The sequence below is a fragment of the Phalangium opilio genome, unplaced genomic scaffold (assembly GCF_054372755.1).
Source record: "Phalangium opilio isolate 3A_F unplaced genomic scaffold, DU_Popi_V2 ptg000217l_1, whole genome shotgun sequence".
NCBI classification, from domain to species: Eukaryota; Metazoa; Arthropoda; class Arachnida; order Opiliones; family Phalangiidae; genus Phalangium; species Phalangium opilio.
This window is the reverse complement of record NW_028324218.1, coordinates 1,150,648-1,172,793: the sequence shown is the minus strand read 5'-3', so window position 1 is coordinate 1,172,793 and position 22,146 is coordinate 1,150,648. Positions and strand designations below refer to the sequence as shown.

Sequence of the window (22,146 nt, the reverse complement as noted above, 5' to 3'; positions counted from 1 at the left end):
TATTATGTTCATTTGAAAGTAAGAAAATAACAGTCAAATAATGTTATATAATATTTCAATAATTGACCATTTTTAATTAGTATGAGGTTTCTAAAAACCGTATTTTCGTGGATTTCTTGCCATTGTGGTTCGTGAAAATGACTTATATACAGCCCTTAGCGGCTCAGCCCTGGGCCCCAGTCTTGGAAATAGCACAGGTCCACAGGTCAAAAACCAGTTTATTAATTGCTCGGACCAGTTTTTTTATTCAAAATCCGGGGGTTACTGGTCCTTGGGACCAGTTTATTAATTGAGAATTTTTATGAAAATTCAGGAGGGACCAGTTTAAAAATTCTAGACATTATAAATTTCTACTCCATGGATATAGTCTCCTAGCCTTGACATTTTCTAATTCTTTCCTGCCCACTCGATCACGCTTTGGCTTCACACGCTTTGCTATAGATTATAGAAGCCCCTCCACACAATGTTTTTCCTATGTAAAAGCGCGTGTTGGTAATTTTGAGCTTTTTCGCTCGAAAAATCCAAGGAGCCAGCTTTTAACATGACCGGCTATGGGAGGAACACCGTTATTTTGCCATAATTTTGAAACTATTGGTGCAAACCTCTTGAAATTTTAAAGAGATGTGAAAAAACAACGTTTGCTATGTTTTGGAAATTTTGAAAAGTTTCCCTTCTTTTTTTTGTATAAATATTAGAACGAAAATTAGCCCTACTTAAAGGGCTTGGTCTTGGAACGGTTTAATAAGTTTTTCCGTTTCACTTGTTCGAATCTCTTAAAATTTTAGTGAGAGGCACATTGAACGGTTTTAAGTTATGATGCAAAGTTTCAAAGTTTTCAAAGAAACAATTCACTTCCAAAAAATTCATTAAAATTGTGCTTGTGCATAATCCTACAACCTATTTAGTCGCTTAGGGAAATTTTAGGAAAAGGACTATTCGTTTTAAAAGTTCGAAATTTTCCACAATAATTTAAAAACTTTAAATATGCCTTTCACTAAAATTTCAAGAGACTCGAACCAGTGAAGCTGAAAGAAACAAATTTAAACTGTTTGAGACTAAGCCATTAAATTATGGTTCATTTTCGTTTTAATGTTGTTACAAAAAGCTTTGTAAGAGAAAAACTTTGCACAAAAATACCAAACATTATTTTGCAAATCTCATTAAAATTTCAAGAGATTTCAACCAGTATTTTCAAAATTAGGACGGAAATGTTAAGAGTTAACTCTGATTTTTGACATAATTTTGCATCTATAGCCCGATCGAGTGGGCTGTGCGTCAACGAAATACTCCCTTAATTTTTCAATAGGATTAGTAAAAAATAAATTAGGGATAGGGTCACTGGTCCCAAGGACCAGTTTAATATTGTAGACGCTGGGGGTCACTGGTCCCGAGGACTAGTTTCAAAAAAATCCTTATTTCCAAGACTGAGCCCTGCAGGTTGAACACTTGAACCAAAGAGAATGTAGGGGAGGAGTGGAAGCTCCCCCGCTTGGTCAGGGCCGGAAATAAGCACAGGACACTGGACATTGTCCAATAAAATTTTAAAATGTCCAAAAAATTTTTAAAAACTAAGGGGGTCACTGGACAGTTTGACCAATAAATTTACCGAATTTTTGATAGCTTGGCTATGGAGAAGCGACACTATTTTTGCAAACTCAGTGGACAATGTCCTATAAATTTCTCATTCAAACAGGGGGTCACTGGACACTTGTCCCATAAAAAAGTTTTCTTATTTCCGGCCCGAGGGAGTTTCCGGCTCAGTCGCGCCACCTACGATTCCGTAAATGTCTCAAACGGAAATGCCTCGGTACTGCGCATTGAAGATGCGCGGTAGAAAAGAGCCTCTTGATTTTCCCCTCTTTCCACTCCTCCCCTATATTCTCTTTGCTTGAACTTTGCACAGTAATGGCCGCCACCGCCACGCCAAGTTATTAGCGCTATTTTTAGAGTTTGTTTAGCCTTTTAATTAATTTTCATTAATTAGATCAGTTTTTATCGCGTTTATTCCGGATTAAGGGTAAATATACATCACTATTTTATTGGTTTTTAATGTGTTTGATAAGCGATTACGATTAGATGGCTGTTATCACTCAGCCAAAAGCGGTTGACTAACCAAGGCTTAGTGAAGCAAAGATTTTCTGATTGGATTTCTTATCATAAAATAGTGTGTTACCACGAACTTTGTAGTGACGTCACGTGCTCTTATCTTATTTTCAGGCGACCATATTGGCAGTCGCGAGGTCGTCAGCTTGGGCAATACAAATTCGGGACCCAATATTGACGTCACAGTTTCCTCCCCCCCAGCTTCGCGGTAGCACACTATAGGGTTTAGGAACAAAAGAAGGGTGTATCGCCAGTCTAAACTTACAAACGTTTAACAATAATTTCTTAAAAAAATGCTTAGAAAAACGCATGTTCGGGATATTTTAAAGTACGGCACCGAGGCGGTTAAGTCCGATGTTTTGATGAAAAACTTTGTTAAACCTTTAGACCACGATAAAATTCAGGTAGAAAAACACGAATATCATTTGCGTAAAAATATCCATATCGTTGGATTTGGTAAAGCCGTAACTGGTATGTGTAGTGCCTTAGAGAAAGTTGTTAGCGAACATTTGATGGGTGGGATTATATCTGTTCCAATTGGAATGAAACAAAGCTACATTGTTAATAACCCCGAGAGCAGAATTGAAATTCACGAAGGCGATAAGAACAATCTTCCAGATAATGATGCCTCAAACGCTGCAAAATCAATTTACAATTGCGTTGAATCCCCATCACCAAATGATTTTAATCAGTGGTAGGGACGTTTAAATGTTTTAATTACGCTACTAGGGTCAGCAGCCCTAATTTGGAACAGCTCTAATTTGGAACACTTTTCTTAAAATGGTCATAACATAAGTTTGTGAGCTTCAAATAAATATTTTAAGGGCTTATTTGGAAGATTGAAAATCCCTCTATCCATATAACACGGCCTTAAGACTCTATCATAAAATCCAGAGAAGATACAAGCATAATTAGACAACCTCATATTTCGCATAATTTATTTTTTCCAAAATGCCCATGGGTCTCGGGACATAAGCTTTCACGGCCAATGGGAAAAACATAGGCTTACGAAAACAATTCCATTGAAAACTTCGGATCTTTCTCTTCAAATTAAACACTTTAAACGCCAGGTTAGGCCTAAAAATTATTGAGAAAACTCGAATTGAAAATATGTCCTCATTTGCCTAAAATGGAACACCCCGAAACACGAAAATTTACTCTATCTTTTTACTTCCATAACTAATGTTTTACTCACTAAAGGACAACAAAAAAGACCTTAGAAGATGCGTTGATTCATTACCTGCTTAATAATTTTGGTCCCGTAAGCGTAGATTAAGATGCAAAAAAGATACGGGAATTATTAGCCCAGTATCCAGATTTAGTCATAAACGTGATGCCAATTTTAGCTGATTTAGCATGTTTCGCCTAGTGATATTGGGTTTCAAACACCGTATCATGACTCACTTGATGTAAAATGAGGATTCGACACAATTACGCCACAAAAACTTAACAGTGTAGGTTACTTTGATCTAACTTTGTAATTATTTCACTCGAAATACCGTTAGAGTGCATTTAATTTACAATGTTTAACCGTAATGAACATGAGAGCGCGCCAATTTTTGGAGCTCTAAGCAGATGACACTCAGTGCCCTTTAAAATATATGTACAGGTATAAAAGGGTAAACGTTGGTCGCTAGATGGTCGTAGCACCGCTAACAAATTATATTTGCTTATTATTAGTTACAAAAACTCAGATTTTTTTGTATTTAAAATAGGGTGTTCCAAATTAGGACGGGGTGTTCCAATTTAGGACGGGGGCGTTCCAATTTAGGACGGACCGTTCCAAGTTAGGGCTGAAATCGACCTTTTCTAAAACTCATTTTGCAGGAAAAGTATGCGTCTTTGCAATCTGAAAATGGGTGCAATCGATCGGCAATAATTCAAACTTATTGTATTGGTCTGCTTGTTCACTTCAGTAACTTATTTGGTACTGAAAAATCTCACTTTCCAAAGAGCTTGAGAAAGAGTTCCAAGATAGGGCTACTGACCATAGTTATTGAAATAGTAACCGTCTGGTTGTTATTTTATATTTAAAGACGGGGGGGATATGGCTTTGTTGCCATATCCCAATCCTCCAGTAACTTTAGATGATAAGTTACTGGCTACTAAGCTACTTACAAGTCGTGGTGCTGATATTAAGGAACTAAATTCAATTGGGAAACGTTTATCATTGGTTAAAGGCGGAGGTTTGAGCAAAATTGCGAAATGCCAAGTATTTATTTTATTACAAACCTGGAGAGCCTCAACTATTAAGCTGAGTGACCTAACTGATGTCAAAAAACAAATTGTAAAACTGGAAATGGAGAACTCTTCTTATGTTGAAAGGAATTTAAAATTAGAAGAAGTAAGATCCTTAATATTTTATTTTCGCCTATTTTCACCTAATTTGATTAGATTAGAATAAAAATTAATTGACCCGACTATTTTATGAAATGAAGAAAACTGCCCAGCAGGGAAATTTGAAACTAGGGCTATAAGGTCTGGGGGATATTTTAAAAAATAGCCCAAATTGCCCGGGGATTTTAAAAAATAGGCCAAAATTGTCCGGGGATTTTAAAAAGTAGCCCAAATTGTCCGGGGACTTTGAAAATAGCCCAAATTGCCCGGGGACTTTGAAAATAGCCCAAATTGCCCGGGGACTTTGAAAATAGCCCAAATTGCCCGGGGACTTTGAAAATAGCCCAAATTGCCCGGGGACTTTGAAAATAGCCCAAATTGCCCGGGGACTTTGAAAATAGCCTAAATTCCCCCGGAGCTTATAGCCCTACTTTTCAAATTTCCCCGGACTAAGTCTGCTCTGAGGTGGTTGCCTCAAGTATTAAAGAACACTCCCCTTTTCATTACTCTATTTATGGGGGAAAAACGTTTTAAACTTAGGCAAACGTATGGGGGAAAAACCTGTCGGGGAAATCGGTATTCCTTGCATGAACCCACTGTGAAATTAACTTTAAATCCTGTTGAAAAATGGCCGATTCAGACAACCCTGTCGGAAGGTCGCCCGCGGACGTGCCAGGGGTCAAAAACCACCCGAACCAGCCAGACGTCCAACGGACGTTATCGCAATTACCACTCCGGCCAGCCAATTCCCGGCGGTAGTTCGCCCCCCTGTTGCCCAACCCCCTCAACCAGCGGGGGCTGGACGCGCCCTCCATCGAGGAGGTGTGACGTCAGAAGCTAGATTAGATGGGGCCGCCTCCGCCTCGGTACAAGCCATAACCACTGGTTACAGTAACAGTTGGCAGTTACAGTTGGCCAACCGGGTGGACGTGGCGCCATGAGAGGACGCCCACCCGCCAAGGACGAGGTTCATTGCCGACCCCCGAGCTGCCTTGATAAAAGGGGAACCGATCTACTAACCAACTACGCCAAAGTCACGTCCGCCTTTGGGTCTGACTTCATCTTCTATCAGTATCGCGTGGACTTTAGTCCGTCAATTGAATCGTCAAAAATGCTCTTTGATCATTTGGACGTCATTGGACGAAGTTTCGTTTTTGATGGCATGGAAGATCTGAAAACCACCACTACTCGTCTTCCAAAGGATGTAAGTAATTGGAAATTTCGGGGCATTATATGGGGGAAACGTGGAAAATTCGGGGCGTTATATGGGTGAGGTTTCTTTAATGGTTTTCGTTTGTGTTTAGGAGCTGATTTTATGGTCCAAATGCACAACGTACGACGAAAACATTCAGATTACCGTTAAGCATACTGGGGAGTTGAATGGGCGTCACCCTGAAGTGTTGCGTTTAACGAATACTCAGCAAAGAAAGAACTTTTTGCATATGGGCTTTGTCGCCATGGGTCGTAATATGTTTGATAAAGAAGCGGCGCTTCCAATTGAACAATACAAGTAAGAACCTTTTTAGTTTGCGGTGGCGACCTTGGGATTAGTTGTTAAGGTTGGTCTTGAATGGCCCGTTTTCTTTTCAGGATTGAGCTATGGCCCGGAGTCTTGACTGCTATTCGCGTGTACGAGAACAGCCTTTTGATGGTGGTCGACGTCATTCACAAGGTTGTTGTTTTGCAACAGCTTCGCCAACGTTACGCTAGAGATAAGAACAATTACCTTCAAAATTGCTCGAAGGAATTGGCCGGTTGCATCGTCAACAAGACTTACTCCTTGGATGATTTTGACAGCACCAAGTGTCCAAAAGTATCACTTTCGAAACGAGGAAGACCGCATTGATCAGTTACGTGGAGGACTACAAGAAGGTGAGGAATTCTCAAAGCAGGCTTTATAATAAGGTTCATACAAGTCGGGGGAAAAAAACTGAGAAATTTATGGGGAAAAACGTGGTTTACGCGGGGGCGAAGAACGTGGAAAAATTGGGGCGAAAAAAACGCGGAAAAATTGGGGCGAAAAAACGTGGAAAAATTGGGGCGAAAAAACGTGGAAAAATTGGGGCGAAAAAACGTGGAAAAATTGGGGCGAAAAAACGTGGAAAAATTGGGGCGATGAAACGCGGAAAAAATTGGGGCGATGAAACGCGGAAAAAATTGGGGCGAAAAAAACGCGGAAAAAATTGGGGCGATGAAACGCGGAAAAAATTGGGGCGATGAAACGCGGAAAAAATTGGGGCGATGAAACGCGGAAAAAATTGGGGCGATGAAACGCGGAAAAAATTGGGGCGATGAAACGCGGAAAAAATTGGGGCGATGAAACGCGGAAAAAATTGGGGCGATGAAACGCGGAAAAAATTGGGGCGATGAAACGCGGAAAAAATTGGGGCGATGAAACGCGGAAAAAATTGGGGCGATGAAACGCGGAAAAAATTGGGGCGATGAAACGCGGAAAAAATTGGGGCGATGAAACGCGGAAAAAATTGGGGCGATGAAACGCGGAAAAAATTGGGGCGATGAAACGCGGAAAAATTGTCTGAATAACTCAAATGGGGTGTTATTATTAGACGACTCTGAAGAAGAAATATTTGAAAGTATGTTTGTTAATTAGTTTGTTCTTAATGTAAACTGGACCTTTGTATTGAATTTAATTCAAATTGTTTCAGATTAGTATAATTAAAGATCTCAATTAAATTAGGTCTAATTTACCAATATTTATTCTAAAAGGGAATCACACTTTTAGGAAAGGTGGAAAATGGCTTGTTGATATTATAATCTTAATATCACAATTAGGTAACATTAATAGAACTTTCTCCTTGTTCTTTTTGGGTGACATGCGGTATTTTTTATCTATTTCTATAAAAATTGGAGCGATGAAACGTGGAAAAATTGGGGCGATGAAACGTGGAAAAATTGGGGCGATGAAACGTGGAAAAATTGGGGCGATGAAACGTGGAAAAATTGGGGCGATGAAACGTGGAAAAATTGGGGCGATGAAACGTGGAAAAATTGGGGCGATGAAACGTGGAAAAATTGGGGCGATGAAACGTGGAAAAATTGGGGCGATGAAACGTGGAAAAATTGGGGCGATGAAACGTGGAAAAATTGGGGCGATGAAACGTGGAAAAATTGGGGCGATGAAACGTGGAAAAATTGGGGCGATGAAACGTGGAAAAATTGGGGCGATGAAACGTGGAAAAATTGGGGCGATGAAACGTGGAAAAATTGGGGCGATGAAACGTGGAAAAATTGGGGCGAAAAAACGTGGAAATCGGTTTTCATAAAGTTGTATGAAATAATGGTATCTACGGTTTCTTTTTCTTGTTTTGTAGCAATACGATATTACCATTAGTGATCTTCAACCTAAAGAACGAGATTTTCGTTCGGACGCTAAAGACGTCGTTTATTTGATTCCTCAACTGTGCGTCATGACTGGTTTAACCGACATCATGAGAAGCCATTTCAATTTGATGAGGGAAGTGGCGACAACGACTCGTCCCGGACCTAGAAGCCGCGTTGAAATGGTCAAGAGCTTCATGAATCGCTGTCTTACCAACGCCAAGGTAAATTATTGTCAAATTTTAATTGGCGCGTCGCGTTCTTAACTAACTTAATTAACTATTCAGGTTAAAGAGGATATGGAAAAATGGGGAATAAGTTACGGAAGCGAACCATTGCAGTTGCAAGAAAAAATCATTCAAGGAAGGTCGGAGTTTTCTGCCAAAGACAGGGATTTTGGCAAGGATAATCCTCGTCACATGGACAAGTTCGCGATCATTTCGACCGAACGCGATCGTCCAAATTGCGACGAGTTGTATGAAACGTTCAAGATGAATGTCGCTGCTCCAAAAATGTAATTTTATTGATTTTTAATTAATAGTACTTGCTTTTAACTTGTAGTATTCGCGTCGCGGCTGCAAAAACTTTTATCTTACAGTACTTACTTTCCTATTTTTAAAATTATTATTTAAAATTAAATTTTATTATTAAAAGTGGAGAGAGAGAGAGAGTACTGACATTGAAGGTATGAAGTACTATATTTAAAAATATAATTTTAAATTATTTTAGAATGAGCGTCAGTGACGACAGAACGACGTCATTCCTCAACGAAATCAAAGAGGCGTTTAAGATGGGAGCCACCCTTATTGTGGCCATTGTGCCAAACAACAAAGAGGATCGTTATGACGCCATCAAGAAACTTTGTTGCATCGAATGCCCTGGTCATTATTTAATTTAATTTAATTAAATTAAATTAAGTTAACCACGTCAATTATTAACAATTTCAGATCCCACGGAGTTAGTGTGTTTATTACTGCTACTACTACGAAGCCATTTTTGGGTTGGAGGTAAATGCGCAACAAGTTGTTAAGAACGCGATCAAACAGGTATCGGATCTTTATTTTCTTCCCGAAAAATAACCGTGATTAAATAATAAAATAATTTAAATCCTTTAGCTTCTCAGGACCGACATCAGGGATGTTAATAAAATGACCGAATATCTTCAACTAGATCATGAAGCAAGAAAAAAATTAAACGCTCGATGTCAAGAGCTTGAAACTAATTTTGAAATTGTCCAAGATGAAAACAAAGCGTTACTCCTTGAACGTGAAGAGCTTCTACAAGATGCTAGGTTCGTTAGAGACTTTAGCAATTTATTTCTTAGACTCTTAATTCTTGATTAAACAAATTTAGCACTGTGGCTGGAAAACTCCTTCAACAAAAGAATCGTAGGCTTCATTGTTTACAAGAAGAAGTCTTCCACCTGGAAAACGCCATATATGAATACAAGGCGGAAGTCCAGGTTTTGAGGAAAGAACTGACAAATTTGCAACTGAAAAATGGTTAGTCGGGGTTATTTGAATATTAACATTTTAACCTTGCTTGTAGCCCCACTTTTCAAATAACCCCGGAGCTTGTAGCCCCACTTTTCAAATAACCCCGGAGCTTGTAGCCCCACTTTTCAAATAACCCCGGAGCTTGTAGCCCCACTTTTCAAATAACCCCGGAGCTTGTAGCCCCACTTTTCAAATAACCCCGGAGCTTGTAGCCCCACTTTTCAAATAACCCCGGAGCTTGTAGCCCCACTTTTCAAATAACCCCGGAGCTTGTAGCCCCACTTTTCAAATAACCCCGGAGCTTGTAGCCCCACTTTTCAAATAACCCCGGAGCTTGTAGCCCCACTTTTCAAATAACCCCGGAGCTTGTAGCCCCACTTTTCAAATAACCCCGGAGCTTGTAGCCCCACTTTTCAAATAACCCCGGAGCTTGTAGCCCCACTTTTCAAATAACCCCGGAGCTTGTAGCCCCACTTTTCAAATAACCCCGGAGCTTGTAGCCCCACTTTTCAAATAACCCCGGAGCTTGTAGCCCCACTTTTCAAATAACCCCGGAGCTTGTAGCCCCACTTTTCAAATAACCCCGGAGCTTGTAGCCCCACTTTTCAAATAACCCCGGAGCTTGTAGCCCCACTTTTCAAATAACCCCGGAGCTTGTAGGGCTTATCAGCTCCGGGGGAAATTTGCCAGTAGGGCTTATCAGCTCCGGGGGAAATTTGAAAGTAGGGCTTATCAGCTCCGGGGGAAATTTGCCAGTAGGGCTTATCAGCTCCGGGGGAAATTTGCCAGTAGGGCTTATCAGCTCCGGGGGAAATTTGCCAGTAGGGCTTATCAGCTCCGGGGGAAATTTGCCAGTAGGGCTTATCAGCTCCGGGGGAAATTTGCCAGTAGGGCTTATCAGCTCCGGGGGAAATTTGCCAGTAGGGCTTATCAGCTCCGGGGGAAATTTGCCAGTAGGGCTTGTCAGCTCCGGGGGAATTTGCCAGTAGGGCTTATCAGATCAATAAGGGGAAAACTCCGGCCTATATGAACGACTTCCTTACTAAACAAACGGAAATGCATAACCATTCAACTAGATCCAGCAACAATAATTTCCACGTAGAAGACCTTCAAACAACATTAAGAAAAAAAAGTGCAAAATTTCGCGGTATAACCTTATGGAACAAGCTGCCCCAATATCTAAAAAACATTGAATCGATAACCCTATTTAAAAAAGAGTTAACTAAATTTTTAAAAACTTAAATGTATTTTTTATTCTATTTTAGTCTTGAGTTAATTTAAATTATAAGGACACCTTTGTAAACCAGATTTTATCTGAAAGGATTTCTCCGAAATAAAAGCCGTTATTATTATTTGAAAGTAGGGATGTAAGGTCCGGGGAAATTTGCCAGTAGGGCTTATCAGCTCCGGGGGAAATTTGAAAGTAGGGATGTAAGGTCCGGAAGAAATTAGCCTAAATTACCCGGGAATTTTTAAAAAATAGCCTAAATTACCCGGGAATTTTTAAGAAATAGCCTAAATTGGTGGAAAAGCATCGTAATCGAAATTTCTAATAATTGAGCTTTATTTTGCAGTTAAAAACCAGGGCATCGCGATACAAGACTGGAAAAAGATGATTTTACATTTTCTAAATTCAAAATTTCGAATAGTCCTTTGGAAACGCGGCGTCCGGCGAAAAGCCCACTGTGTCTGGACCCGCAGCCTTTAAACCAGAACATACGTCGGGAACATTATCAGATTCCTACTAAAGAGGAAATCGAAGCGGAATTAGCAGGCGCCAAATACTTTTCGAAGTTGGACGCTGCGTCTGGCTTTTATCAGATCCCACTAGACGAAAACAGTCGGTTACTGACGACGTTCAACACACCGAATGGGCGCTACTGCTTCACACGTTTGCCTTTTGGAATCTCATCGGCACCTGAAATATTTTACAAGGTGTTCAGTCAAATTTTTGATGGAGTCAAGCAAGCAAGCATGATGACGTTCTAGTATGGGGTAAAACTCGGAACGATCATGATCAACAGTTGCGAGAGGCAAACAATGGAAGGACCTAGTTGTAGCCGATGCTCTATCCAGATCGAGCTTGCCATTAACTCACGGCGACGCTACGCTATGTCAGATATTGATCTGACGAGCTCGAGGTTCACGTCAATTCCGTACTCAGGTCCCTACCAGTTAGTGACGCTATGTTAAAGCTCATCAAGGAAGAGACTAGTAAGGATCCCGTTTTAACGAGGGTTAGAGACCATATCAGAACAGGCTGGAAACCCCATATGCCACAGTGCACGCAGAGTTAACCTAAAAGGAACCCGCATGGTTATACCGACGTCGCTCCGGGAACGCATGCTGGACATAATCCATGATGGCCATCTGGGAATTGAAAAATGCAGACGCCGCGCCAGACAGGCGTTGTATTGGCCGAATATCAACGCTGATATTGAGCGTACTTGCAAGAGTTGCTCAACATGCGACAAGTATCAGTATACCCAGCCCCAAGAGCCGTTAATTATGCGCCCGTTGCCAATGGATCCATGGGAGCGCGTGGGCACTGATATATTTCATTATCAAGATAAGGACTATCTCGTCGTAATTGATGGCTATTCCAATTACCTGGAAGTAGATGACATTAAGTCACTTGGAGCCCCAACCATCATCCATTGCCTAAAGAAGCATTTTGGAAGGCACGGCATCCCACGGGAGGTTCTTTCGGATAACGTTCCGTTTGGCTCACAAGAGTTCCAGTTATTCTCTAAGGAGTATGGGTTCACGCACACCACCTCTAGTCCCAAATACCCGCAATCAAATGGGCTGGCGGAAAAGGGTGTACAAATTGCCAAACGTTTGCTCAAGAAAGCTAAGCAAGACTATGAGTTGGGTCTCTTAAGTTACCGCAACACTTCAACACGACCTTCAATGGTCATGCAATACAGGTTTACAGGTTTAAATTGTTCGCCGTACAATGGTACGCCCTTTTGAATCAGGGCGGCTCCCTAAAAGTGGGGGAGCGCAGCAGAAGTTAATATGTTAAACAATATGCGCGAATGTTACACTGTTTGTGGTGGCAGCGGGGGAACGGAAGCCTTGAGACCTACCGGTCCAGAAAATGCGGTATATATGAGTCGGGGTGGGCGCGTCGCCAGGCTTCGTTTTTGGTCCACCAGGTCGTGAGGATGGCCCGAACGGCGTCGTGGTCCCAAACGGAGCCCTCCAGACCCAGGACGACTTCCAACGGGCTACCACGATTGACACGGCGCCAATTGGAGGTCGCGGATGAGGCACACGTCTCTGGACACGCCATTAGGACCACAGATGCGACAGGTGCGCTGGTAATCGCCGAAGTCGGCGCGGCGGACACCCGTAAGCAGGGACCCCGTCCGTGCCTGGAAAAGGAGGCCTCCTCCGTGAGAGCCATCATAGCAGGCCTCCACTGAGGGATGCGCTTTAGCCGCGTAGTGCCGTAGGCTTTGCTTGGCGGAGATTGCGGAGCGCCACGTCCGTTCGGCGTGCTCGGTTGTTTCCCCGTCGACTTGGCTGGCCCAGGTGTCATAGGATGTTGCGTCACCCCTAGCGGTGCCGACCCCATATTTCCTATCCAACGCCGCGACGCGGAAAGTCCATGAGGTCTCTAGACCGTTGGCACGAATGGACTCGTACACTTGTTTGGCCAATCTGACTTGGGGGAGGAACTTTAGGCGGCCGAGGTACCTGAGTTTGGAACGAGCTTCTCGGGCCTCCATTGCAAAGGCCGATGGCAAAGTTCCAAGATAGGTCCTGACAACAAGAAACGTCTTTAATATGGAATAGGCCCTAAGCCGTTCGTATGCTATTTTTATAAATAATGTCTGATAAGTCCAAAAAGGGCGTTTTTGAGTTGAAAATGTCCTATTACATTTTGCAAGTAATTATTAGAATACTCTACAGGGGAATGTTCACTAGACGTGGTTTGGTGATACACAAATTTTCATGAAAATAAGTTTTGTTTAATTTTTTAAGTACAAGAATTAGAAATATACAAAAAACGGTATTTAACCAATGTTTTGACCAAAGTTGATCAAATTTGAACGTGAAAAAGTTAGATTTAGGCCTAGGATTGTTCTAAAAGGAGCTCATTTCAATCATTGATAAGGGGATTGTTGACCATTCTGTTGTCTTCTTCTGGTACACGTTCAGAATACAAACTTAAATGAAACCTAACTTAAGTTTTCGGGCGCCTCTTCTGGCATTACATCGCGCAATACATCCATTGCAGCACTAAACATATCACGTGTTATTTCCAAGTTAGCCTCATTCCAAGCAGTTGTCTGGAAAATGTATATATCATGATTAGCGATGAATTTAACGGCGACTTTTTTAAGTTTTTCCATTTCGTATTTTATTGCAATTAGCAGAATTTCTACGGCGTTTTCCCGGTTGATCAGTGTTTGCAGTCGGTCACCGCATATCTCTCGTAGATCTCTCATGAAAAAGAGATAGGCGGCGTGTATCAATGTTTGGCAAGTGTTGTCTATATTTGATGGAATTTTTCCGGTGTAGATGAAATATAGTAAATCGTAGACGGTGCGGACACCGTCGTCCAGCCTGTTAAGTTTTCCTTGGCTTCCTTCATGTCGCTTGAGAACATAGTTTTGAAATACTCGGATTTGGCTGCAAGTAGTAATTTGTGGCAGCCTGCAGTGGTGGGCAAATTCGCGAATTTTTCGATCATTCGCCGAATTTCCCCCCCCCCCCCCCCGGCTTGGTAGTACAACATCATTCGCGATTTGCCCAACACTGGACTACTGGCAGGGAAACTGTTCTTTTTTTATCACGCAGTCGCTAAGAAAGTTACCGTTCATGAAGTTATCAAGTTCAAGGGTGTTAGCATTTTTTTTAGTCGTTTAACTCTACGCTAGATGTCACTAGCGTTCCTATATTTTCTCAGTTGATTGTAAACCCCCACTCTCTTCCCCCCCCCTCATTTTTTTGGTACGCGAGCCTAAGGTAAAACACGACTCACGAGGGTACTTTTTTTTAGTAGTCAGCCTGACTAGTGTGCCCCCCTATCCCAATTTTTTTTAGTAGTCACTGACTAGTGGGGGAAAAATTGGGGGTATAAAAACAAGATGGTAAGGTAATGTATATATTTGCTTTACCACTAAAGCACAGAAAACAGAAACGTGACACGTCTGAATGAAAGTAGGATTTTATTAATACCAGTTGAGTAAATGACTAAAGGGTCGTGGGATTCTCTTAATCTCTTCCCCCTTTCTTAAATTCCGTTCCTTTGCCGTTATATGAAAACGCGTATAGACTTGTCAAATGTTTAGCTCTATTAAAAATTATTTTGAGACGCATGGTTTACGAATATTTGGGACATTATTTTACTAGTCAAGTTGACTAGTGAGCCCCCAGATTTCGATTTATTTTAGTAGTCAAATGCCTTGACTAGTGCCTTATGTAGAGCCCTGATGGCGGGCCCTACAAACAGTATCAAGCAATGTTGCGCTATTAAAAATTGCGACAATTCTTTCTTCAGATTCCCAAAAGATTTAGTAAGGTAATAAATATTTATAATAGTAACAAAAATAGGTAAAAATTGGTTTTTGTTGTTAAATTATGATTTTGCCCTTTAGCCTAATATTTTTACCAACTAACCGTAGACCTGTATTTAAGGCAATTTAATTAAACTTATGTTTTACTCTATAATCAAAAATTAATTAAAAAATAGCTAAAATGTATCCAATTTAATTAATTTCTGTTTTACAAATAAAATGCTTTTACTTTTGTTCTTTCCCGATTTCACCCATAGATTTAATTAAAAAATTACAAGATCGAAAAAAAAAATTGTATCTTTTTTTATAAAAGTAATAAAAATATAGATATTTTATCTACCTTATATTTTATCTACCTATTGTTTATACCATAAGTTCATAAGATATGTTCTATAAGTTTGTCACTGGTTACTGAGAGCTTGTCATGAAGTGACGTAGATGAAACGTCATAGATTCTCGTAAAGCGACTCCTGGTTATGCGCTGTCAAAGGCTTAGTACAGACTAAATGGGAAGATGGACTGCAAAACCGCGTGTAGTCAATTCTCGCGTCGTTCTCGAACCAGCTCTCATTAAGTCTCTAGCATTACGAAGTATAGGAAGTTATGTTTATACCAACAAACGCAAAATCTCATTCATTTCGGGTCTCGTAAATAGGCCTATATAATGTTTAAATTGGTTTAATTTTTTATTAGTTCAGGTAAAAAATAAGCGGACAACAGTATTCCGTTCTCAACAGATTAATTTATGTAGATAATTTAAACGTTCGGTATAAGGGATTTCGACTCCATTTTGGTCAAATATAACTTTAAAAGAATTCATTAGGAATGTTTTACCACCCTAGCCTAATTAATACACGGTTTTCTTAAGTCTGCAATACCCTGTTTCCCATCTTTATACTCTCTTTTCGATACTAATACCCAATGTTACAACTTTCAGAACTTAAGTCGATGACGAAAAAAAGGAGTTGGTCCCTTGGAGTTGTATCGATATCCTTTGGTATTTTTTATATACTATCGTATACACGTTTTACCTTCATAGTTCCCTGTTTCCCAATACTAGAAGCTTAGCTGCAATGATGCAACAACTTCATGCAAGCTCTATGTTACAACTTTCAGAACTTGAGTCGATGGCGAAAACAAGGAGTTCGTCCCTTGGAGTTGTATTGTTATCCTTTGGTATTTTTCTGATACTATCGTATTCCCCCGTTTATCATCATAGTTCCCTGTTTTCTCGGCCCCTCGAGCCTTCTGCTGCCTTAGTCCGAGCCCTGTCACCGACCACCTCCTGGCTGGGCTCGCCGCCGACGGTGTCCCGCCTCTGTCACCTGCTTAAGGGGCGTTGCCGGGCCCGCTGGCCGATCCCGTATGCCTTGACGGCGGTTCCGCAGGTACCATTTGGGCACAGGGATGAAGGCAGGAGGGGGGCGCTGTTGAGTTCCCTGTTTTCTAATACAATGATGCAACAACTCCATTTGGTAATCTATGCACGCTCTATGTTACAACTTTCAGAACTTGAGTCTCTGTCGGAAACAAGGAGTTGGTCCTTTGGAGTTGTATTATTATCTTGTGAAATTATTCTTTTCATGACAATCAAGCTACAGATATAGCAGTGTAAGTTCATAATATATGTTCCATACGTTTGCCACTGGTTACTGAGAGCTGGTCATGAAGCGACGTAGTTCATAGATTCTCGTATACGGGACTTACGAGGTTACCGCCCCCTTTTCGGAGAGTTGTTCTGCCAAGGCTACGGAGCGCGTTCGACGACAGCGAATGTCAGCGCCCACAGAAGTACCTCTCGTAAATCCCGTATAGCGAGCCTGGCTTAGTACAGACTTATGGAACATATCATATAAACTTATGATATTAAGTAATAAGCTCTCAAATATGGATACATAGAACAGATACTACTACTAGTTTCCTTTTTGCAGATGATAAAAATATTCATTGTAATGTGAGTATTGGGAAAGTTGAACAATTGTACATCAGTACCAAGTCCATCTGAAGTTTCACGATCAGGAGTGCAAACACCGACGGGAAACACCGTGCTTTCTTAACATAACAGAACAAGATGGCCCAAGGGCTGGGCCTTAATAGTAATTTTACACGGCTCACGTGACCCCCCCCCCCCCGTATAGTTGATCTCCAATAAATCGTACAACTAAAAACATTTCTGAAACACAATCGTGTATCCCTTTAATTTCTAATAACGTCACATTTCAAATAATATTAATGAAACTAAATTGTGCACCCCACTAAAGTATAATTTTTAAAAACCATACGAATCAAATAATGTATTTAAACAAAATCCTGGATCCCCTAAACCAGAAATCACTATGACCGTAAAGCGTCCCCTCTATTTTACGAAACCTAACCTAACCATCCAGCATAATCTCTGATGTATCACGCGCACAAAGTGCAGTAGTGCACGAAAATTATCATCTTGTTTCCCTTCACTCAAAAAAGCCCGCGAGATTTAAACTACCTTTCTTTCCTCTCTCTCCGAGCGGGATGCCCCCTCTCCCTCTTCCCCCTCTCACTAATATACCAGGCAGGCAGTTCTCTCTCTACGCGGAGCTTCGTATCGCCACCGCGTACGCTAGCGATCTCTCTCTCTCATCGTAAGCGTACGTTTCGCGGACGCGACCGGTTTCCCTCTCTCTCTCATCGTAAGCGTTCGTTTCGCGGACGCGTCCGGGACAGGGACAGGGGTTTTGGTGCCGTTTCTTAAATTTTACCGTAATTAAAATTCCGTGTAAAATTAAAAAGGGCGAGCCGAATAGGTTGACATGACACACTCTTAATAAACAGAATAAATGACTTTAACAATGAAATTTTGCATACAGTATAAAAGTTGTAACATAAGCATGGTTTGATATGCTTACGGTTATAATTAGAGATGGCCGATACCAGGCTTAACCCGATACCGATCGATACCGGTACAAACATGAACCGATACCGATATGATCCAAAACCAACCGATCCGATACTATTTTAAAAAATAGGCCAAATTGCCCGTGGATTTTTAAAAAATAGCCCAAATTGCCCGGGGATTTTTAAAAAATAGCCCAAATTGCCTGGGGATTTTTGAAAAATAGCCCAAAATGCTCGGGGATTATTAAAAAATAGCCCAAATTGCCCGGGGATTTTTAAAAAATAGCCCAAATTGCCCGGGGATTTTAATAAATAGCCCAAATTATTTCCCCCGGAGCTTATAGCCCTACTTTTCAAATTCCCCCGGAGCTTTTTTTGCCCGGGGATTTTAAAAAATAGCCCAAATTGCCCGGGGATTTTAAAAATAGCCCAAATTGCCCGGGGATTTTAAAAATAGCCCAAATTGCCCGGGAATTTTAAAAATAGGCAAAAATTGCCCGGGGATTAAAAAATAGGCCAAATTGTCCGGGGATTTTTAAAAAATAGCCCAAATTACCCGGGGATTTTTTAAAAAATAGCCCAAATTACCCGGGGAGTTTTTAAAAAATAGCCCAAATTACCCGAGGATTTTTTAAAAAAATAGCCCAAATTGCCCGGGGATTTTAAAAATAGGCAAAAATTGCCCGGGAATTTTAAAAATAGGCAAAAATTGCCCGGGGATTAAAAAATAGGCAAAAATTGCCCGGGGATTAAAAAATAGGCCAAATTGCCCGGGGATTTTTAAAAAATACCCCAAATTACCCGGGGATTTTTTAAAAAATAGCCCAAATTACCCGGGATTTTTAAAAAATAGCCCAAATTACCCGGGGATTTTTAAAAAATATCCCAAATTGCCCGGGGATTTTTAAAAAAATAGCCCAAATTGCCCGGGGATTTTTAAAAAATAGCCTAAATTGCCCCGGGGATTTTTAAAAAAATAGCCCAAATTGCCCGGGGATTAAAAAATAGGCCAAATTGCCCGGGGATTAAAAAATAGGCCAAATTGCCCGGGGATTTTTAAAAAATAGGCCAAATTGCCCGGGGATTTTTAAAAAATAGCGCAAATTACCCGGGGATTTTTAAAAAATATCCCAAATTGCCCGGGGATTTTTAAAAAAATAGCCTAAATTGCCCGGGGATTTTTAAAAAATAGCCTAAATTGCCCCGGGGATTTTTAAAAAATAGCCCAAATTGCGCGGGGATTTTAAAATATAGGCCTTAATTGCCGGGGGGGATTTTTAAAAAAATAGGCCTTAATTGCCGGGGGGGGATTTTAAAAAATAGGCCTTAATTGCCCGGGGAGATTTTAAAAAATAGGCCTTAATCTGAACATTTGCCAACACGTCAGTATGTCGCGACTCAACCTGAACAGTCTGGTCAAACGCAGCAGCATTCCCGAGCTCAAGCCCTCAGCAATGTGGGCAGGTGGTCACGATTTGGATGTTCATAGGATGGATTCGTTGGGTTAAGAAAGTCTCTCTCAAACATGAATAAAGTGTCCTTAAAAATTTTTCCTTTTTGTTATTTTCACTAAATTTTTCTATTCCATATAAATTTTATTCAATTGTCATTACGTTCCTAATAAATATGATATTTTGAAATTAATTCCGAGTGTTTTTAGTTTATTTAATGATAGAATCTACTTGTAAACGTTTTAGCCAATAGACAGTTTAGTGCGTTTGTACTTCCCGCGAAGGCCAATCAAAAAATTCCTCTAATTAATTAACCTATGCTAATTACAGAAAGAGAGAATATGAATCGCAGCTTTTAACCTCGGCGCTTTATTACGTGGTAAATTAAATCAAATCATTTAGGAAACATTAATTAGTTATCAAATTAATTAATTTAGGGTGCTCAACTTGAAAGAAAAACGGCTGAAGAAAGAATGCGTCAAATATCTCCTCAAGCTCAAACGTTTCTTTCAAGGCAACTTCCAAACGTTTAAATATACCAAGTGTTGCCACAAGGTAAATTCATTTCTTACCCACGCTTGTCGTCTTCTTTGAATATTAAGAGCAACTATGCCAATTCCTACGTTAAAAAAAAATTATTTACCGCATGGTCTTTTGAAATCAAACCCTTTTTCTAATTAATATCTGGATTTAATTAATTTTACCAAAAATAATAAGCAAATCCCGCAATGTTGCATGATTAATTTTAGAACTATTTTTACGCGAGCAATTAAAGACTAAATTATACAAATTTTATATAGTAATTTTAAGGTTAAATTAGTTAGTTTAATAATTTTTTTTAAGGAAATATTTATATAAACTTTAAAGTTCCAACTTCTCCCCCTGAAAACTGTTAAATTAATTGCGTCAAAAGTAAATAAAAACAAGTGTAAATAAGATGAAACAACAATTATTCTCACCCAAAATGCCTTTTTATCCCAGGGTTTTTGGCCAACATCAATTATGGGTTGCGCTGGTCCAATAATGGTCTTTCCAAGTCCATCACCTTCATTCCAACTTTGTTCCTTCATAATGCGTCTACCGAAACCCTGCAAGAACGTCAAAAAGGGTAAGTACGCAATTCCTTACCAACACTCTTCTTGGTACACTCACTTTCGCGTATCGTTCGAAACCACCAATTTTGCCCGTATCGCGTTGAAAATCGTTAGTGCCACTTCTTAAACTAGTTTCTTGCCTCATGGCCTTTGGCGTCTTTGTCACCAGCGCCTTAAGAAGTTAGGAAATATTTCTTGGACTTGTGATTGGATCTTAATTTACCTTGTTCGTAATAAATACTCATATCGACGTCATCGGCAGTTTTTTCATCAAACAATACTGGGCATCCGTGTAGGAAAGCAAACCAGATCCACCTTTTTCCCATTTGAGTTCAATCTCTTCTTCAAAGAGACGCTCTTTGGCGCGCTCTTGACTGCGTGTTACGTCATTATGTAGGCTTTCGTGACGTTCCCATTCTTTGCAAGTATCATTGTCGTCGTCACTCTGCCATTTATAAACTTATGGAAGCCTCAAGTAGTTACCCCTGATTGGCTAATATCCTCTAGCGGCGGTTCATCCTCTATCGGTTGTTGTTTCCTGTCCACGAACTTATCAGTAATTAGATGCAGGCTTGGAAATAAGGTTTATTTCTGAACTAGTCCTCCGGACCAGTGACCCCTGATGTCTTAAATACGAAACTGGTCCCAATTTAATTTTCTACTGGTCCCAGGACTTGTGGTCGTTCTCTCTTCCAAAAAAATCTCCCTCGGCTTAGGGTTGTATACACAACTGGACTCCTCGAGTCGAAATTTATGTTAAAATGAAAATAATTAAAGAGGTCCCCATAGCAATTTTTAATAAACTAGTCATTGGGAGCAGTGACCCGCGCGTTTTGAATAAAAAAAGTGCTCCAAGCTATTAATAAACTGGTTTTTGAGATGTCCCCTCGATGTCCTGACGAACTCGTGTTTTCCATCTTGGGTACTTCCTGTCCCATTCTCGGCTGTCCACTTTGGTCCATAATCGAATGGTACACTACTGTACTTTTGTTTGGCCCTCGATCGAGGGAATTCCAAGCCCAGTTTCCCAATTACCGAAGAAGGTAATCGGCATTGACGTATTAGATCCATGAAGACTTTAGTCGGGGTACCAACGTTTCCATTGGGCATACCAATAGGCGGGTGCATTTCAATTATAGTTTTTTAAAATAGGCATTTCACAAATATTACTTTTAAGCCCCATGACTCGAGTGCAAAATACGGCTAATAAGGAACTCCCATACTTTGATGATCCAAATATATTTGATCCGCATATACAACATTTTAAACACCAGTATAAAAACCTTAGAGTTTCTAATACAATTAACGATTTATATTAGAATGATATCAAAAATAAAAGGGAAGACCGTTTCTTCATTTTTTGTTTGCATGTACTCCCGAGTGTTGCGGGTTGAAGTTTTACAGGCGCCCATAGGAAATATATGGAGTGAATTTCCCCTGGATGTCGGCTACCATTCGATTATTACGTTCATTTGAAAGTAAGAATATTACCAGTATTTTATCGACAAATAATGTTATATAATATTAGAAAAATTAACCGTAATTAATTTTTAATTTGCATGATGTTTCTAAAAACCGTATTTTCGTGGATTTCTCGCGATTGTGGTTCGTGAGAATGACTTATATGCAGCCCTTAGCGGCTCAGCCCTGGTTCACAGTAATTGAATTGGGGTGATCAACTTCCATCACCAGCAAGTTTTCGCCATTGGTTTTCGCCTTCCAAAGGACCAAAGCAGGCTCTTCGGGAAGCAAAGGCTCAAATTGGTAAGGTTGAATATTGAATTCTTCCTGCCCATCATCCGAATTCGAATTTTCCTCACTCCATTGGCGAATTTCAAACGATCCTATTTACAAACAACCAATGAATCATAGTCCCCTTAGCGACGTCACTACGGGGAAAACAAGTTGGCCGGTATTCCGC

The 22,146-nt window shown here is 40.4% G+C and overlaps 5 protein-coding genes and 1 pseudogene across 12 annotated transcripts; 4 read left to right on the top strand and 2 right to left on the bottom strand.

Moving 5' to 3' along the window:
• The first annotated feature begins 1,583 nt into the window (after positions 1-1,583).
• LOC149615459 (glycerate kinase-like) lies at positions 1,584-5,281 on the top strand. Of its 8 annotated transcripts, XM_089857116.1 has the most exons (5): positions 1,584-2,017; positions 2,405-2,507; positions 2,585-2,797; positions 4,140-4,447; positions 5,081-5,281. In XM_089857116.1, exons 3-5 carry the CDS (start codon positions 2,725-2,727, stop codon positions 5,279-5,281), a joined length of 582 nt encoding a protein of 193 aa, XP_089713242.1. In that variant the 5' UTR covers positions 1,584-2,017; positions 2,405-2,507; positions 2,585-2,724. The 8 variants fall into 8 exon arrangements, with proteins under 8 accessions (XP_089713242.1, XP_089713241.1, XP_089713240.1 ...); XM_089857115.1 differs by having other exon boundaries at positions 2,405-2,797; XM_089857114.1 differs by having other exon boundaries at positions 2,218-2,797.
• Positions 5,282-5,377: 96 nt separating this feature from the next.
• On the top strand, positions 5,378-7,911 carry LOC149615458 (protein piwi-like). The gene is made up of 4 exons (XM_089857112.1): positions 5,378-5,644; positions 5,745-5,950; positions 6,031-6,312; positions 7,773-7,911. Exons 1-3 carry the CDS (start codon positions 5,378-5,380, stop codon positions 6,284-6,286), a joined length of 729 nt encoding a protein of 242 aa, XP_089713238.1. The 3' UTR covers positions 6,287-6,312; positions 7,773-7,911.
• LOC149615457 (piwi-like protein 1) lies at positions 7,638-15,043 on the top strand. Its single transcript, XM_089857113.1, has 8 exons — positions 7,638-7,728; positions 7,793-8,003; positions 8,067-8,293; positions 8,509-8,660; positions 8,727-8,825; positions 8,895-9,070; positions 9,133-9,281; positions 10,850-15,043. The coding sequence occupies exons 2-5, from the start codon at positions 7,869-7,871 to the stop codon at positions 8,807-8,809; spliced, it is 597 nt and encodes a 198-aa protein (XP_089713239.1). The 5' UTR covers positions 7,638-7,728; positions 7,793-7,868; the 3' UTR covers positions 8,810-8,825; positions 8,895-9,070; positions 9,133-9,281; positions 10,850-15,043.
• Positions 15,044-15,765: 722 nt separating this feature from the next.
• On the top strand, positions 15,766-16,411 carry LOC149615456 (uncharacterized). The gene is made up of 2 exons (XM_089857111.1): positions 15,766-16,194; positions 16,316-16,411. The coding sequence occupies exons 1-2, from the start codon at positions 15,880-15,882 to the stop codon at positions 16,391-16,393; spliced, it is 393 nt and encodes a 130-aa protein (XP_089713237.1). The 5' UTR covers positions 15,766-15,879; the 3' UTR covers positions 16,394-16,411.
• A 2,589-nt stretch (positions 16,412-19,000) lies between these two features.
• On the bottom strand, positions 19,001-21,983 carry LOC149615454 (G patch domain-containing protein 3-like). Its single transcript, XM_089856492.1, has 3 exons — positions 20,284-21,983; positions 20,091-20,219; positions 19,001-20,020 (listed from the first exon to the last, which is right to left on the bottom strand). The coding sequence occupies exons 1-3, from the start codon at positions 20,368-20,370 to the stop codon at positions 19,982-19,984; spliced, it is 255 nt and encodes an 84-aa protein (XP_089712618.1). The 5' UTR covers positions 20,371-21,983; the 3' UTR covers positions 19,001-19,981.
• On the bottom strand, positions 20,467-21,353 carry LOC149615455 (G patch domain-containing protein 3 pseudogene; annotated as a pseudogene).
• Positions 21,984-22,146: the final 163 nt, after the last annotated feature.

Coding starts and splice junctions, on each gene's coding strand:
- LOC149615456 (XM_089857111.1), top strand. CDS start 15,880: ATGATGCAACAACTTCATGCAAGCTCTATGTTACAACTTTCAGAACTT. Junction 16,195..16,315: donor CCTTGACGGCGGTTCCGCAG/GTACCATTTGGG, acceptor TACAACTTTCAG/AACTTGAGTCTCTGTCGGAA.
- LOC149615459 (XM_089857116.1), top strand. CDS start 2,725: ATGATGCCTCAAACGCTGCAAAATCAATTTACAATTGCGTTGAATCCC. Junction 2,798..4,139: donor CCAAATGATTTTAATCAGTG/GTAGGGACGTTT, acceptor TTATATTTAAAG/ACGGGGGGGATATGGCTTTG. Junction 4,448..5,080: donor GGAATTTAAAATTAGAAGAA/GTAAGATCCTTA, acceptor TGGCCGATTCAG/ACAACCCTGTCGGAAGGTCG.
- LOC149615457 (XM_089857113.1), top strand. CDS start 7,869: ATGACTGGTTTAACCGACATCATGAGAAGCCATTTCAATTTGATGAGG. Junction 8,004..8,066: donor GCTGTCTTACCAACGCCAAG/GTAAATTATTGT, acceptor TTAACTATTCAG/GTTAAAGAGGATATGGAAAA. Junction 8,294..8,508: donor AATGTCGCTGCTCCAAAAAT/GTAATTTTATTG, acceptor AAATTATTTTAG/AATGAGCGTCAGTGACGACA.
- LOC149615454 (XM_089856492.1), bottom strand. CDS start 20,370: ATGAGGCAAGAAACTAGTTTAAGAAGTGGCACTAACGATTTTCAACGC. Junction 20,220..20,283: donor GTTTCGAACGATACGCGAAA/GTGAGTGTACCA, acceptor ACGTTCTTGCAG/GGTTTCGGTAGACGCATTAT. Junction 20,021..20,090: donor GGGATAAAAAGGCATTTTGG/GTGAGAATAATT, acceptor TTAATTTAACAG/TTTTCAGGGGGAGAAGTTGG.
- LOC149615458 (XM_089857112.1), top strand. CDS start 5,378: ATGAGAGGACGCCCACCCGCCAAGGACGAGGTTCATTGCCGACCCCCG. Junction 5,645..5,744: donor CTACTCGTCTTCCAAAGGAT/GTAAGTAATTGG, acceptor GTTTGTGTTTAG/GAGCTGATTTTATGGTCCAA. Junction 5,951..6,030: donor CTTCCAATTGAACAATACAA/GTAAGAACCTTT, acceptor TTTTCTTTTCAG/GATTGAGCTATGGCCCGGAG.